General features: G+C 45.2%; 1 protein-coding gene across 3 annotated transcripts in view; it reads right to left on the reverse strand.

Annotated features, from left to right (window-relative positions):
• Positions 1–683: 683 nt before the first annotated feature.
• INF2 (inverted formin, FH2 and WH2 domain containing) overlaps positions 684–16,272 on the reverse strand; it is a 40,146-nt gene continuing 24,557 nt past the window's right edge. For 2 of the 3 annotated variants that reach the window (XM_027901642.1, XM_027901641.1), the window contains exons 9-23: positions 15,172–15,317; positions 15,024–15,085; positions 14,295–14,397; positions 14,120–14,205; positions 13,475–13,575; positions 12,131–12,201; positions 11,913–12,020; positions 10,928–10,998; positions 10,172–10,292; positions 9,451–9,615; positions 8,688–8,790; positions 7,679–7,837; positions 5,902–6,666; positions 4,350–4,406; positions 684–1,281 (exon numbers count right to left, since the gene is read on the reverse strand). In XM_027901642.1, coding sequence (XP_027757443.1) covers positions 4,351–4,406; positions 5,902–6,666; positions 7,679–7,837; positions 8,688–8,790; positions 9,451–9,615; positions 10,172–10,292; positions 10,928–10,998; positions 11,913–12,020; positions 12,131–12,201; positions 13,475–13,575; positions 14,120–14,205; positions 14,295–14,397; positions 15,024–15,085; positions 15,172–15,317 — 2,117 coding nt within the window. In that variant the 3' untranslated portion in view covers positions 684–1,281; position 4,350. The remainder of the gene's footprint in view (positions 1,282–4,349; positions 4,407–5,901; positions 6,667–7,678; positions 7,838–8,687; positions 8,791–9,450; positions 9,616–10,171; positions 10,293–10,927; positions 10,999–11,912; positions 12,021–12,130; positions 12,202–13,474; positions 13,576–14,119; positions 14,206–14,294; positions 14,398–15,023; positions 15,086–15,171; positions 15,318–16,272) is intronic. The other variant, XM_027901643.1, reaches the window with a different exon arrangement.

Below are 16,272 nucleotides of genomic sequence, written 5' to 3' on the forward strand. Positions count from 1 at the left end.
TGCTTTGGTTAAAGCAAATCAGTTATTTAATTCTTGTTTTCATTTCTAAATTTCCAGTGTTACAAGGACATTACAAGTCCTATTAAGCAAAGCAAAATCAGCTTCAGCCTGCACATTAGTCTAGCCACAGTGAGTTGCAATATAAAAGAACAGTTCTGAAATGTACCGAGCTCTTCCACTTGATTCATGTTTCAGCACAGCATCACACCATAGATTCAACAAACATAGATCTTTTAAAATGGGCAGATATGTACAAAACTATGATACAGTGTTATTACAAAACTTGAGAAATAAAGCTCTGTATTTTGAAAACACAATACTGCACAGTCCCAGTTTTAAAGCCAAAGTAACATGACTCAAAACGTTCTGCAGCTTGGACGTAGACTCTTGAGTGCAAGCAGCTGACAACAGAAGTCAAACCCAGAGATTTACTAAAGGATAAGCTGAAACTGTGTCCGGCAGAGCACTCTGGAAAACCTCTTCCTGTTGCCTTAATAAGAGAAACAAGGGCCCAGGTTCTCCAAAAGCTGATGTACACTTCAGTGTGTGTGACGAGACTACTTAAGACTACTGACGTGCTTCAACTTAATTGCACATAAGCATTATGTAGGAACCACACACTGTTTATATGGCCATATGCCTACTAAAATATCTCTTTTTTTATTTTACTTTTTTTTTCCCCCCTCCCTGTAACTGATTCCCCTTGCTTTAAATGATTGAGAGTAAAAATACATTTGTCTGATCTGGGTCTTGGACCTGATCCAATACAAATCGTCAGTGGGTGATGAGAAGAGGGAGTTAACACACTTCCACCTGTGGTGGTACAGCCACTGCTTAATTTATACCCTTAATTTCGTTCAGGCACTGCTATTTTTAACGTTTCTCTGAGGGCTAAACACTGCAGTCCATTCTTAGGCCACACTCAGCTGTCATTTCAAGAGGAGTTTGGCCTAAGAGCAGGTTGAAAGACTCAGCTTCCACGCTGGTGGATGACAGGTCTGACCCTTTCGCTGCTGCCATGTGCAGAACTGTACCCCATTTCCCAGGTGCCTGGTGTAAGGCATGGGCTGAGGGGTCCAAAGTCTCTGGGGAGGCTCTTTAGGTCCTCAGGAGGGGAGAGAAAGGCTGCAGGAGGAGAAGTGGTGCATCTATGTGGGGCAGAAGGTGTCCACGGTGGCATTTCGTCGATGCAGAACCTGGTTTCTGACAAACTGGTAGTGCTCCAGGGACATGAGAGTGGTTCACTTGGTCTCTCTTATACCTTCTGCCTTGCTGTGACACCTGCAGGAGGAGGGGGAAATGCAAATTATTTGCAACTATGAACAGAAGTGTGTTTTTTGCATGCATGTGTATCTAACAGTTGGGACGCTTCTAGGGAAACTAGCTTAATCTGTTCTTCAGATAACCTAAAAACAGGTAGAGTTGCATGTCTTTAATAAAAACCTCATGTTTCCAGAACTAATCCTGATGCTCAAGAGTTTGGGCAACTTTGCTTTTAAGCTGGGTGCTAGTTCAGTCCAACAACATTTATCCTTCTAGATATTAAATCGCTGAACTTACTAAATCCAGATGATTTAGCAGGACTGTCAGAGGGCTGGGGCAGCACACTGACATTTTTAAGAGCCTGTCTTACTCCATAATCAAACCAAATACCATTTCTAATGGCAGACACGAAGGCAAAGGCCAAACAGGAGGAAGAGCATTAGCTTGATGACATTCTCGTGGTCCATCTAAAAACTGCCTGCAGACAGTACTGTCTGCAGAAGGGGAGGTGAGGCATTTGTTCCTCTAGAATTAAAGAAAAACCTTGACCCTCAAACACCTCTGTCTCTCTGCAAGAGTTGATGTGCCGCTGTGCCACGTGAATGTCACAGCTGCCCTTCTGCCCCTTCCCTCCCTCCTCACCAGGCTGTGGTCTCTGAGTGCTGGCCTGTGCTCCCAGTTTGGTTTTTCTTTTATTTTCTATGGAATAAATCAAGTATATTTGTGAGCAGGGAAATTGCCAAAGCCTAGCTGCTTATGGACTTAATGCTTTCAATGCTTTTCTTTATTCTGACTTTTCCAAGTGACATACAGATGGGAGGAGAAGAACAGGGAAGCTGCATGAACAGACGTGAGCATTTGTCTGTAGGAATTCTCTGGGGTCTAAGGCAAGGAAACTCAAAGAGCATCTCTCCTGAGTTTAGGCATTTGTACAGTTCCTCCTCTGTTTGACTGTTACCTTTGTTAAATGGACATTCTTCCAGCTTTTTTTTGGATTTGGCTGGAAATGAGTTCAGATGTTACCAATGTGCACACAAACACAGAATACCCACCTGTACATTGGTTCCAGAGGAAAGCCAACTAACTATTTTTTTCAGGAATATGATGTGGGATGCTAATCTTTGGGTGAAAAACCTGACAATTAAGGAACATCAACATTACTACAGAAATTTCTGCATAACAAGATATAGTCCAGGTGAGACCAGAGCTCAATATCTGCAATATCCTGTACCAAAAGAGAACTAGTGGTGACCTGAACAGATCATGTGTGCTTGGGCCAAAACATACAGTAAAATTTAAAAAAAAAAAAAAAAATCAGGTAGAACATCCTAGTTAAAAAGATTGAATGGGAGCACTCTAGGCTTGCTGAATCTGTCATTCGAAGAGGGATGGATGGACCTGAGCTGCATTTGGGAGAGGAAGCACTGTGGTGGGAGACAAAGAGAAGCAAATGTGTTTGTTTTTTTTCCTGCTGACCTTGCCTTGTGACATAAAGACAGACAGAGAGGAAAAAGAGAATTGTAGATTTCAAGGTGCAGCTCATCTCTGCCTCCTGGCATTGAAGCCCACGTAGGTGCTCCTGGTGTGATGCCAGGTGCTGCATTCCAAGGATGCACTGAAACTCCTGCCTCACTTGGCCACTTCATAAAGGCATCATTTGTCCAAGCCTTCCTCTGTGTTGTATTCCTATGTCTTCTTAAGGACAAAGCAAAGCTGTCTGTGTTTTTTTCTTTTCTTTTTTTTTTTTTTTTTTTTAATTTTTCAAAAACTACTTTTTTTAAGCCTGCATGCTGGAATCCAAGAGCTTGAAAAAATACATAATTTATATTATGTATTAATACATACAATATATTAATTATAATATGTATTAATAAGCTTAACTCAGTTAACGCAGTTCCAGCTGCCTTCCCAGTGCAGCACGACCACCAGTCCTGATGTACTTCCCACCTATCCTTCAATGCTACTATTTTCTGCTCCTGCAGTAAATCTTCCTCAGGATTTTTAAACCAACAGAGCTATTTCCACTTAATATAATCCTGTACAGAAAACGCCAAGATGAGGGCAGGAGTAGTCAGGACTGCAACTACCCAGTGTAAATCCTATTTTCTCTTGCTAGAAATGATAATCCAGGTGCAGGAACAAAAGCAGTCCTGTGGGGAAATCCTCCACAGGTTTCTCTGTTCTGCCATCCCAGGGGCTGGGGCTGATGGGCTGTGTGGGAGCAGGGCTCCCAGCTGGGCTCCCAGCCCCAGGGAACTGGGGATGCTGGAGAATAAATACATTCCTTTGAGGAAATGAGACAAAGAGCAATTTGACAATATTGATTTAGTTCATAAGAGATGCTCATCAGCATGGAAAGGGCAAGGCGTAATTATGCAATTTCAGTACAGTGGGTGTTTCGGTTGTTTCTTTTTCTTACTTTTCTTTCCACTTGCTGTAAAAACAGACAAAGTTTTGCAAATGAGAGTCTCATCCTGAAACTCCTTTTGAGGGGCAACCATATGTTGCCAGCATCAGTGAAGGATACAGAGAACTTGTGTGCAACTCTGGAGTCAAATTTAGCTTTGAGTGGGAGCTCGTGCCTTGCCCCAACAAGTACTTGTCCCTGAGTCCAGTGTTTTATTCCCTTTTCCAGATAGCCATATTTAAATAGTGCTACAGAAAGTGGTTACCCACCAGCAAACCGACCGTTCTTTGCCGGAGGTAGGTACTGAAATTGCATTTTTACAGTTTTTGGGAAAATAATGGGATCAAAGCAAGGACTTTTTTCATCACGAGAGGTTTGATTATTTGGTTAGAATAATGACTTTTAATTATTTGCAGGGAAAGGCAGTTTGGTTGCTGCTGACACAGAGGATGAACATGTGGGCTGTGATCTTGTGTCAAAGGGAGGTCAGCACTGACTCCACTCAACGCAAGATCAACACCCTGGAGAGTAAAAATCAGAGTAACAAATTTATTTCACATGTATTTGTGATTAGACACAAAGACAAAAAGCTTAGCTGATTTGCTGAATACTGATTAGGTCTGTGAAGTCCCAATGCAGTGGTTAGTTCACATAAAAACACCTTTGTGAGTTTACATACCTCATTGTGTCACACAACCTTTTTTTGTTTTATTATCTCCAGTATCACTCTCAACCTCTGCTTTTAAACAAAAGAGACACACTAAATATATCTGGTCATGGCAAGGCAAAGGTAACAGGGAACTTTTTATGATGAAAATGCTGTCTAATAGCAGAGATGTTCCTAGGAACATGGAATAATTGAATGGTTTTTGCTGGAAGGGACCTTAAAGATCATGTGGTTCCAACCCCTCTGATGCCATCCCTGGATGCCCAGGGAACCCTGTAGCTTTTGCAGGATGGGGTCAGTTCTTAAGCCAGAAGTACTAATGTCAGGTGTCAGGAAAACATCGCCAGGGCTGGGAGCATGGGATGCTCCCGTTGCTGCGGCTCCTCCTGCTGTCACCTGGGAAGCAAGTTCTAGGAAACCACTTCTGTTTTGTGCCTTGTTTTTAACTAGGGGTAAGTGTCAGGTTTAGAAAGATAACTAACTACAGCCTTGGGGTATGCTGTATTAAAAGGTAACTCCTCTGTGGTCGCTGCTCTACCCATGCTGTCTTTCTCAGAAACGGGTGCTCAAACCCTTCTTTCCTTTCTCTTCCACTTTCCTTGGAAGGAAAAACATTAAACGTTGCTAAAAAGAGACTCTCCCACTTTCATGTCTAATTTTTTGAACCCAGGATCTTGCAGAAAATGGGTTTTGTACAGTATATTGTATCTTTCTAAAGGCTGACAGACCCACATGTCTTCTCTATGAGGTGTCTCTAATTTGGGATTAATTAGCCACCCAAAGGTGGCTTCAGCTTGGTATAGTCTAAAGGACTGGGACATTCTTCCCAGTTTCAGGACTGACTGTGGTCTTTTGCTGTGAGGTGGAGACCTGTGAGGCTCTGGCAGCTGAGCCCTCTCCCCTATGCCAGCAGAGCAGCCCAATTTGGCCGGTCAAACAGGGTCCTTTGCAGAAGCATCAGCAAGATGCTCTTTTTGAATGACTTTTAATGACTTTTTCCCCTCACCCTGCAGTAACGGTTTGAGGGCCTGATGTTTAGGAGCTACTTAAAGTACCCCTGGGGCTCCCTGTCAGGCAGGAGTGCTCTTGCAAGGAGGCTTAGCGGGGGGAAAAACCAAACAACCCCATGGCAGCACTGATGTTGCTGCCTTTATGTGTTTATAAGTAGTTCAGAGGGGGCGATTGCTGATTAAGTACCGAGTATTAAATGCTCTTAATCACTGCTCTGGAGCCTAATGGAGCTCTTGTTTGCACATAACCATGCCTTGTAGCTGTCTTTAGCACACTTGACAGATGTGCTTATTGCCATCTTTACTGCGTACGTGTAATGGGCTTTTAAATTATTGATTCATCATTATCCATTTATAAACTACTTATAAATGTCATGCAAATGAACTATGCTTGGGTTTTTCAGGTTTAAAAAAATATCAAACTCCATGAAAGTGTGGCTCTAGGGGCAGGTGGCGTTGGGCCTTGAAGTGGGGAGGAACAGCTATATACAAATATATGAGGAGGGCTCTCACGCTTAAGTCGCTTCCCAAGGGCTATTTATGACATAGGCTACCTGAATAGCTTTTGCTGTGCCTCTTCTTCTTCTTCCGTTTCCCAGGTGGCCTCTGCTTTTCCCTGTCGGTGTGAGTTTGCTCTGGAGGAAGTGTTGCTGAACAAGAGGAGTCAGTGGCTGGCTCCTCTGAGAAGGACTTCTCCTGAGAGGTGTCCAACAGTGAGTCTGTACCAGGGTCTTCGTTTTCCTTTGTCATCTCTTTTGACTCTGCCTGATGAGCCTCATTGCAGGGAGCGCTGCTGGGGTCCGTCCTGGTCTTGCTCAGCTGGGGTTCTGGCTCCTGTGCCAGCCTGTAGGTCTCTGAGCAATCAGCTGGGCATTCCTTGTCCTGGCCTTCTGAGAGGGACCCATTAGTCCAGCTGAGCTGGTCTCTCAGAGCAGTGGCTGAACTGCTGCTCACAAAGCTTATCCTCATGCCTGTGTCAGCCAAAGAGAAAGCAATGGAGGTGCCCTTTGTGCTTGGCTGGAGGCTTGCCCAGTTGTCTGTCTGCTCCATCCCAGTGCCAGGCACGAGCTGAGCAGCCCCATCAGCTTCCACCAATCTCACGGATGGGCTTTCGGTCTGGGACTCCAACGGCAAACTTCCTCCAGCGTTGTTTTTAGGTAACACCTGGTTTGAAGCTGAAGCATCTGTAACTGCTCCATCCATCTCCATCAGGGCAGTGGCTGAGGAGGGAGTGCTTTCTGAGGGATGACCATCCTTGTTTTGCTTGGTCTCATCATTCATCTGCTTCCCTGCTGCTTGTGGATCCTTAATGCTCTTTCCTTTAAACAAAAAAACATGCAATCAGCCACAGCTGCAGAGCTGCACCTGGGATCAACCAAGATGCTTCTGCCACTGGGAGAGGTTACAGGTGAGCAGCTGCCTGTGGAGGGAGCACTGACCCTAAAGCACCTATGCAGAGGCAGCATTATTTTACTCTCCCTGTACCTCCCCCCTTATACCAACATGGTCACCCTGGCTGGACTACAAGGCTCCAGCTCAACAAAGGCCCTGCTTTGTTTTCATCAGGCGTGTCTTTGCTGCCAACTGACTGATTTCCATGGAAGCTCCTGGACTTGCAAGGAGGCCTGAAAGTCTATGGCAGGAAGGGAGAACCTGCAAGGTCCTGAACTAGGGTGGACTGCTGGCTTGGCTGTATGAGGACTTCAGAGCTGCCCATTAACCAGCCTAATCCTGCCGTTGCAGAACAGCTCTAGGGAAGACGTGGGCTCTATGGCAGACCAATCTCCTTGAACTTCCCTACTGTGCTCTAACACTGAGGTCAAGAGACCAAAGAAAAGCTAAACCCACGGGCTATCTCCTCACAAGCACCTAAAGAACTTGGGTACTTCTGCAAATAGGGTTTCTAATCCTTTTAAGGGCTTCCTCAGATTCCCAAGCATAGACTAGGATGGGGTGCAGCAGACTCCAAGGCAGTGACACACTGTGCTACTGAGACTCAACAGTGTGGAGGGGACTTGTGTGGGGATGACACCAGTGTCCCATCAGCATGGTGCTGTGGCTGACACATGGATCAAGCACCTCAGAGGGTTCATCAGCACAGGTGCAAGGCCATACTGCTCCAAATTCCTGCTAATACTGGAACAGATCTGTCTGGCAACGGCTCAAGGCTCTCTGCTCCTCTTCTCCTCAGCACTGGCTGCAAAGCCTTCTTAAATAAAATGCCCCAAATGCAAATGCAAAGGCGAAGGCTTCTTGCTGGTGCGTGCTTGGCTCAGGCTCAGAGGCAGATGGGAATGAATAGCTGCAGTACAGTCAGGTCTGTGTCCTTACCAGACTGGCTTTCCTCCGGGCTCTCCTCAGACAAGGGTTTAGGAATTGCATCCGACTCATGTCTGTTCTTTGTCTTTCTCAGTGTGAACCCTTTCCTGATGTCGGCTAGCAGTGCATCGATGACACACACCTCGTCCTGCTTCCCCAAACCCTTCTTAACTGGGAGAGAGAGAGAGATGGGTGTTAAAATTGCCCATGGAGTGGGTACTGCTGTCCCAGTACAAGCAACCACTGGGCAAGAACAAGGCACCAATATCAGGCCTGGGAGCAGCTCATGCTCTGTGACCCCACAACAGTGTGCCCTGGATGAAGAAAAGGCATTTACTTCAAAGTTTCAGTGCTACAGGCTGGCACCAGTGGTACCAGCTCTGCCCAGATGTGTCCCTGGTTGTGCCATGACCTTGAAATAAGCCCTGTTTCCTATCCATGTTGATGGGGGCCTTTTTTTTTTTTTTTTTTTTTTTTTTTTTTTTTTTTTTTTTTTTTTTTTTTTTTTTTTTTTTTTTTTTTTTTTTTTCCTGGAGGGAAAATAATTTTTATATTTCTATCCTCTCAGCTTCTTCCAATCGTCTTTTTCAGTCTTTTGTTTTCATCCAGAGAGGAAAGTTATAAAAGTTATATGCAAGATTTTTGGGACATCAGTAGTTTGTGATAAAGAGAAATCATTCAAGTGTGTACAAAGATCTTGGAGGAGAAGACAAATTTCTTGTTAGCTTTGGTATTCAAAAGTTATGTTTAGAAACTGAAAAAGTTAACTGAAATGTTTTAATTTGTGGTGTTTTTTTTTCTTCTGCTGTTCCGTCAGCAAACCTAAAATTAACTTCTCTGCCCAGCTGCAACAGTGGAAAGTCAATTCTTAGCTATGGCTCTAAGACACCTAAAAGCCTTTAGTCAGCTGGCACCTGGAAACCCACAAAATAAATTGCCACTACTGGTCCATTAAAAGCAGGACCAGCAAAGAGCTTCTATGGCTCCATCTCTCTTTCTTGAAGCCATTTCAGATACTCACTGACTTTTCCATTTTCTCCCTTTTGTCTCTTCCCCTCTTCCTCTTCAAGCTGTTTTTTCCTCTTCTCTGCTTTGGCAGCTTGCTCCTTTCTGTCCTTGTTTTCCTGCAGTGAGGTAACAGGGGCATGAGAAGGTTGGCTAAACATCTGCTAGAAGCTGATGAAGAGAAAGAAGATCTATAGATGAAGGAGTTAAAATTCTGGCCTTATCCTGTACAATAAATATAATGGGCATTGGGCTGTTTTGCCAAGAGGGTGAGAGGGGACTGCTGGCTTGGCCGGGACTCTGCCACATCCCAGTTGGAGGTGACAGTGGTGATATGCCTAACACAGCCACCTACCAGTGTGCTCGCCTTCTGTCTGACCTTTCACTTAAGGTTAAGTGGAAAATACTGAATCCAGTTTCTCAAAATGAGTGGCTCTGAGTCTGTTAGTTCAGGTTGAAGCAAAGGGTTTAGTTTTAAAAGTTTTTACCCTCCTTTAAAATTTTCACGATTGGCCCAAAAGTATCTTTCTGACTCTGCAGCCAAAGTTGCACCAAAATCCCAAATCACCAGGGCCTGGGCCAGGTCAGGAGCACCAGCACTGCATGAGGATGCAGTGGAGAAGGGTTCAGACAGTGCTTCACTGGGTGCCTCACGCCAAGTGCCAAAAGGAGGAGCCCGTAACCAGCATCTTCCCCCACCAGATTCTGGTGCCCATCCCATCCCTGTCTATTGGAGTGGAGGATGTGCCAGTACTAGGGATGCTCAGCATCATGCCAACCTTCAGGGCTCGGATAAAGAGATCTCTGAAGGTCTTCATGATGCTAAATATGTCCTCTAAGGACAACTTGCTCGGGTCTTCACAGAGATAATTTGCAAGTTCTTCTCTCTTCCTTTCAATGGTTTCAAATTCTTCTTCCAGCTTTTTGGAGGCATCGATGCTATCCTGAAATGCATTAAACACACACAGTAAAACACCATCCAGAGGACAAGTAGTGAAGTGCACTTGCAGAGAAAGAATATAAGAGCTTGGAGGTCTCCGGGTCCTGCCTTTTAACTGCAGCAGAGCTTATTGGAAGCAGGTGGGAAGAAACGAAGATTTGCAGATGATTTTTGCTCCTGGCAAACTGGCCTGTGCCAGTTTACAGGGATGGCTTGAGCAAGACATGGAAAGCTACATACAAAGCTTAATCCTGAGCAAAGGGCTTTACTCCGGTGACCCCCACAGAGGGTGAACATCTTCACTTCAAGTGAGAAGTCACACAAAAGCATGGACAGAGCAGCTGGGGCATGCACCTCAAGAAATGGCCGCACCAAAGGTACGTAGTTTTGGGGCAAATGCACAACAATGGTTTGTGTGGCATTGCAGCCTATTTCCAAATCTCAGAGCATGTCTTGTGGCAGTATTTCCCCTCCTCTCATCAGCCTCCTCAGCTGCAAATGTACCACGCATAGCTTCTGAGTGTGTAAGGAGGGAGATCTAAGTGAGCTCCATTACTCACCTGGATTGGTTTCTCGTACTGTTGTTTCACATCATCATTTGATGATAAGACTTTCCGCTGAAGCTCCAGCAACTTCTTTAAATTGGTACCGGACTCCGTGCGTATAATATCAAGATTAATTCTGAAATCATACAGAACCCCACCATTAGTTGACACTCCAGCATCTGGTGCTGACCAAAGAGTGGGCAAGTCTGAGCTGGTGGTTTGGATGTCCCTCTACTTCCCACCACTTCACTGAACTGAAACCTGAGCTCTGAACTCTCTATACAGTCCAAGCTCATGGAAAACAGCTTCCTTCCACAGCACTTATGGAAAGGCTGTCAGGTCTACCTAAAACTTTGTGTATTGGATAGAAGGCCAAAAAAAGTCCACCTCTTCACAACGCTGTTCTCCACCTGGAGTGCTCAGCATTAGCTCACTTTCCCTGGCCAAAGGCACTTCAGAATGCTTCTGGGTAGCTGACCTTCACAAACTCCTGCTACCACAAAGGCAGTGAAAATTTTGAAAGGGTCTGGAAGGCAGCTTTAACTGAATGCTCTGCAAATTTCAGCCCTAAGTGTTGCCAGCTGTAGTAGAATTATTACATATTAAAGGGCTTTCAATGTTCATCAACCAAATCTTTTGGTTCAAACTATATAAGATGCCATCTTGTTAATTTGCTATGCCAGCTGTGTGTGTCCTAATTTCTGGTATATTGTTGATGTACATGCGATTTATTTTTGTTTTTAATTAAAAGGAAGTGACACACAATTTTACCCTGCTGCTTTTGAAACGTATTCAAGATCCTTTGGCAGTTCCAGTAGGTCCTTGTGGCTGTTTTCTACTTCCTGAAGAGGAAGAGAGAAAGAAGAGTCATTTGCTGTGTGGCAGGAGCTGAGGGGAAGCTGGGGGGAAGGAACACAGGCAGAAGCCTCCAGGAAGGATGACTGTGCCATGACCTGCTGCTGCCCAGCTGTCTGTAGTTTGCACATTTGGAGAGGAAAAGCATTTCTCTGGGCTATAAAAACATACAAGAGCACCGAACCCTGAGAAATACTCATAGTTCAAAGCAAAGCTAAGCTCTTCTTTTGCCCTTTTCTGAGACACCTACTCTTGAGCATGGGAGGAGGCAGGACTTTGATGCAGTCTGACACTTCCTACGGTCCCAGGAGGGTACTAAAAGGCCTTGAATCTTATTTGCATCCTTTACTTTCTCAGCTGTCCTTGCTGAAGCTACTGCCAGCTAAAGTGGTGCTTGAACATGTATAACCAGAACAGAGGGACCTTGATGAATGAAAGTGGCAGACCAGAGCATTCAGAAAAAAAGTAAAAAAAGCATTGCAGGGAGTAAGAAAGTCACAGGACCTTAAAAAGTAGCATAAAAAGCTTGAGCATAGTCTGGTGGAAAAGGGAGAGGCCGTGGAAAGGCAGAAAGGCGGAACGGGTTCAGACGAGCCAGGACAGCTTTGGTAGCCACGTGCTCTGTGGTTTGCGGCTGCTGATGTGCAGATTGCACAGATATGAAAAAGGAAGTCCCAGACATTGTGGGGAAAGATGATGGAGGGAAACAGAGCAAGTCTTAAGGAGATTCCTGAGTAGTGACAACAAGCAACCTCCACCAGCCAAAGTGACTCAAATGTTCCTGACTTGTGACATTCTGTGGGTGGCCAGGGAGGGTATGAGTACAAGCATATGGCATTAACTAGGAGTAGGACAATAAAACCCTCCCTCTTCCCTACTGTGCAGGACTTGGCAGTGGTACCTCTAGAATATGGTGGAGCAGCGTAATGCGGGTCTGGTTTGCTTTGGTCTCTGTCAGTTTGAGCAAAGTGCTGATCTTAAACCCATCAGCATCGCCTGTGTGACTTCCCTACAAGAGAGAAAGAAAGCACAGGTAACTCGTGTCCACCCAAATTACAACCCTAAAGGAGATCATTCACAGACTGTAATGGGAGACGGCAAGACAAAAGAAGGCCTTACGTAGTTCAGGAAGTTTCCAACTTTGAGAATCAGTTGGCAAAAGAGCGGCAGGCGATGACTGGTCAGAAGATCTGAAAAACATAAAGGACTTTTAAGCAAAAGTCTCTGTTACACCAGAACATTTCCTACACTGTACTGAAATTGGGATTCTGAATTCCACTGAATCAAATCTGGTATTTCACCTTTGCAGCCCAATGGCCCAACCTGCAGAGAAACTGGTTTAAATAGATTCAATTCCACAAGTTGCACAAGCTTTTGTTGACTTACGTTTCTGTCTTCAATCTGGTCTCTCATTTCTAACAGCAAATAATCTGGAGTTGGACCCTCCTCACCTACAGGCTTCAACTTCCTTGGAAGTGCCCCAGTGTGGCTGAGGGTAACTGGGCTGCAAATTTAATCCTGCCAACTCCATTCAACTGTGAATATTATCTGCCAGCTGCTAAAACCAGAGACTCTCACCCTGTTCTTGGCCTCGCATGGTGGAGGTGATCATCACCTGGGCATGAAGGGTAGTCCCTGTCCTCACTCTTAGGACAGGGTGCTGTGGCAGTGTGCTTTCTGAAGCACTCAGCTTTGAGTCAAGAGCAGCTCCAAAAGGACAACTGGGCTGCTGGGAAGACACTTTTTGGGAAAGCTTCAGTTTATCCCAGCAAGCAGCTGTAATGCCAGTTGGAGAAACCCACAGCAGGAGTTGGGGGAACCAGCTCTGTAGGACAGGTAACACTGACAGTGCCAAGAAGAGTATCCTGCTCTCAGTGGACTGGAACCAGAGGTTTCTGCCATAGGAAGCCAAAACCTATTATTGCATAATCTCCCCATGTACTCGCCAAATTTGAACATCAGCAGTTTTATAACCCAAAATAACAAATTTATTCTTCTGGTTCCATTTGTAGGCAGGGAAATATTAAACACCACTACTTTCTGGGGAAGTTTGGGGTGGGCTTTTCTGGCAGCAGGGAAAATTGCTGTACGAAGGTCTTAATTTGGCAAATAACGCTGGATGGATGAATTAGCTGCAATGAGGCCAGCTCTGCTGTCTAAATTCAGCTCCTTTGAAAGGACTGACAAGTTTCCAGCACTTCACCATTGTTTCAGAGGAATACATCTGCTGCAGAAAAAGAGGGCTGAGGACAGGGGAAAATGATCTTTGGTTCTGTTAAGGGCTTTGACCATCACTGGAGATACCTACAGCTGCACCTCATGTGCTGCAGCGAACCAGTGAATGGACCATGGGGGAGTTCTTTGGGGACTGGGTAGTAATATTGCATTGCTCCAGGGGAGTTTGGGTAGGAATTAAAGCTTCCTGTCATAAATCAGATCCAGAAATAAGCTCAGGTCACTTACCTTCGCAGGCTCTCCTGATGGCTTCAGCTTTGGGCTGAATCATGTCCAGCACGACAATGGTCTCTTCACAGATCAGCATACACTCAATGCGCAGCTGGTAGCTGAGGATGGAGATTGATTCATAGTGTAAAGAAACTGGAATCTTGGGCACCACAGCAGCCCTCTTCCCACACCACCAGCAAGTCTGTGCCAGCCCACAGCACTGCTGCCAACCACATCCACATCAAACCACTGTCTGTGGCTTGCGGAGGGAGGCAAAGGGCTGCCCCTTGCCCTGAGGGCCAGTAGGGATGTATATTCTGCTGATACACTGTGATCAGCAAAGAGAAGACTGACCACTGTGTGAGAGATGGGCTCCCCCTTCTTGGCACGGCATTTGGCACTGCCTTTCAATAAGTTATGGAGCCTCCTCGGGCATGTCTGACCCTGGGTCTGGATGAGCTTCTGCTCAGAGGGAGAGCAGGTGCTGAAGCAGGAAGAGCCCTCCATCTGAGGCTAACAGGGAAAGGGACAGCTCTGTGGTGGAAGAGGGAATCCAGTTATACCCATCAGTGTTGGTCTGGGAGGCTCCTATAAAGAAACTTAAACTTCCCAGAAGTAAACCAAGAAAAAGATTGGGCTGAAGTTCATGACCAACATCCTTACCTGGGAATCTGAAGGAGGAGGAGATAAAACTGATCTGCATTTGCTAGCTTTGATTTCTCTTCTTTGAAGGCCTTCAGGTTTTCTATCTAATGGGAAATAAAGAATTAAGACTGCAGGACTGCACTGTGTGTTCAGCTCTGTGAACCTCTGGTAAGGGTACCATTTTCCTCCTGACCTCATGCTTTTCAGGCAGCAGCTTCAGCAACTGCTTCAGAACCTCAACGTCAAACTTGGTCCGGTCCCCATTCTGGATCATGGCAGTCACCTCTTCGTTGGAGCTGCAGGGAGGAGGAGCAGAGGCAGCCATCACCCAAAGACCACTCTTCCAGTACCACACACTACCAAGACTTTTATCTGTGCAAGCACTCTGCGTTTACCCTAGTGAGAGTCACAATAATCCAAAGCGAAGATACCTCCCCACAATTAAATTAGAATTAGGACCTGGATTTCTGTTATAACCCAAATTTTGTTTCTGGCCCTGGTCAAGTGACTCCAGGCCAGAGATGAATCCTGTAATTCCAGATCCTTTCTCTGGGCATTTTTTTTTTATCTTAAGAGAAAATTCAATTCTTAACTTGTCCATTGGACATGTTTTGAGGAGGGATTTGACTTCCAGATGTGTCTCACAGCCCAAGTCACCCTAAGACTGTGCCACAACTTTATCTGTAACATGGAAATGTAATGCCTTTGCCAACATACGGGGATGTTGTATGTAAAAACATAACTAAACCTCTAAACTCAGTATTTTAAAGATAGTGTAGGACCAGCAGGGGAATGTTAAGATGATTCAGTAACACGGACCACCAAAGCACATTGGCTAGAACAGATTTCGTGAGGACCTTCCAGGTACCACAAAACCTGCTCAAAGTTTTGTCAACTGTCACGAAAACTGGCCATATCTTACCATTTAAATTGCTTCAAAAATATGTTCAAATTGAGACTTTTCTTGGAGTCCAAAAATGTGATCTTCATTAAAGAAAAAGAAGATATCTCGCGTTAGATGAGCTGTCTGCAGTGATCGTTACTCAAAAGAACGAGTGGGACCTCCTCACCTCCTTTGGCTCTGCCTTCACGGGGGTGGCTGTCTTCTCCTTGGGGGTTGGTTGTGGAAAGCAAAACAGCTGCTCTATGCTGGTGTAGTTGGGCTCTATAGTTTCCTCGCTGCTGCTGCTCACCGAAGCCCACATGGAGTGACTCTCTGAAAAAGAGACAAAGTGTTCAGACTGGCTGCAGGGACAGCTGAAACCTCCTGGCTCTCGGGGCAGAGTGAGTTGCTGGAAGGGACACTCCTCAGAAGATGAATGGAATAAGATAAATGATCATTACTGAGGAGGGGCAATTCCCACAGGTGGGATCCAAAGGGCCTGAAGGGCAATTAAACTTAGTGCTTTACCCCAAGATGTGCTCATTAGGGGAGGCAGCACTGAGCACACAGAGGCTGCACAGCCCCATCCCTCCCTCTACAACTGCATTTTCCTTCAGGGTGGGCAAACTGGGTCCGCATAAGGGAGAGCTTGGACATTTCGTTTTTAGTCCCCTGGCTGATGTTATTTTTGCTTCCTTGCATCCTAACTGAGGGACTGGGCACAACCTGGACATTTTCTGACACTGACCTTCTCCATTTATCATGTTATAATTGAGCCTTCATGTATAATGCTGGCTATGGGACTGCTTGAATGAATGTCCACTGTACGTACTTAACATCTATTTAAAAAACAATCAGCACCCTAACATGCCTCTGGAAGTCTCTACTGAAATAATCCCAACAATTTACTGTTCTTGTGATTGAAAACATGCCTTATTTAGATTTCACCTTTGCCTGCTTCTATGCAGTGGATGCCTTGCTTGTCTAGGACAAAGCTGACACTGCTTGTCCTGGCTTCTTCTCACATTTCATGCTCCTCTTTAGATCCACTAGGAGAGGGAAATGTAACCCAAAAATCAAGAGATACATGATGTGATCCTCAAATGTACTCTTACTCATGACTTTAATATTTCAAGATACAAGTATAGATGAAATGGGGAATGGAAGTTTGAGGAACTTAGATCAGAGCCTGCTGAGGACTCAGGCCTAAGGCATGCCATGGTGTATTAGGGAAATATTCCCATCTCCCTTTCTTTTCTTTTAATTTCCGACTATTTTAGTTATAAAC

The sequence above is a fragment of the Empidonax traillii genome, unplaced genomic scaffold (genome assembly GCF_003031625.1).
Source record: "Empidonax traillii isolate 1590-97213 ecotype Southwest subspecies unplaced genomic scaffold, ASM303162v1 scaffold803:size405832, whole genome shotgun sequence".
Classification (NCBI taxonomy): domain Eukaryota; kingdom Metazoa; phylum Chordata; class Aves; order Passeriformes; family Tyrannidae; genus Empidonax; species Empidonax traillii.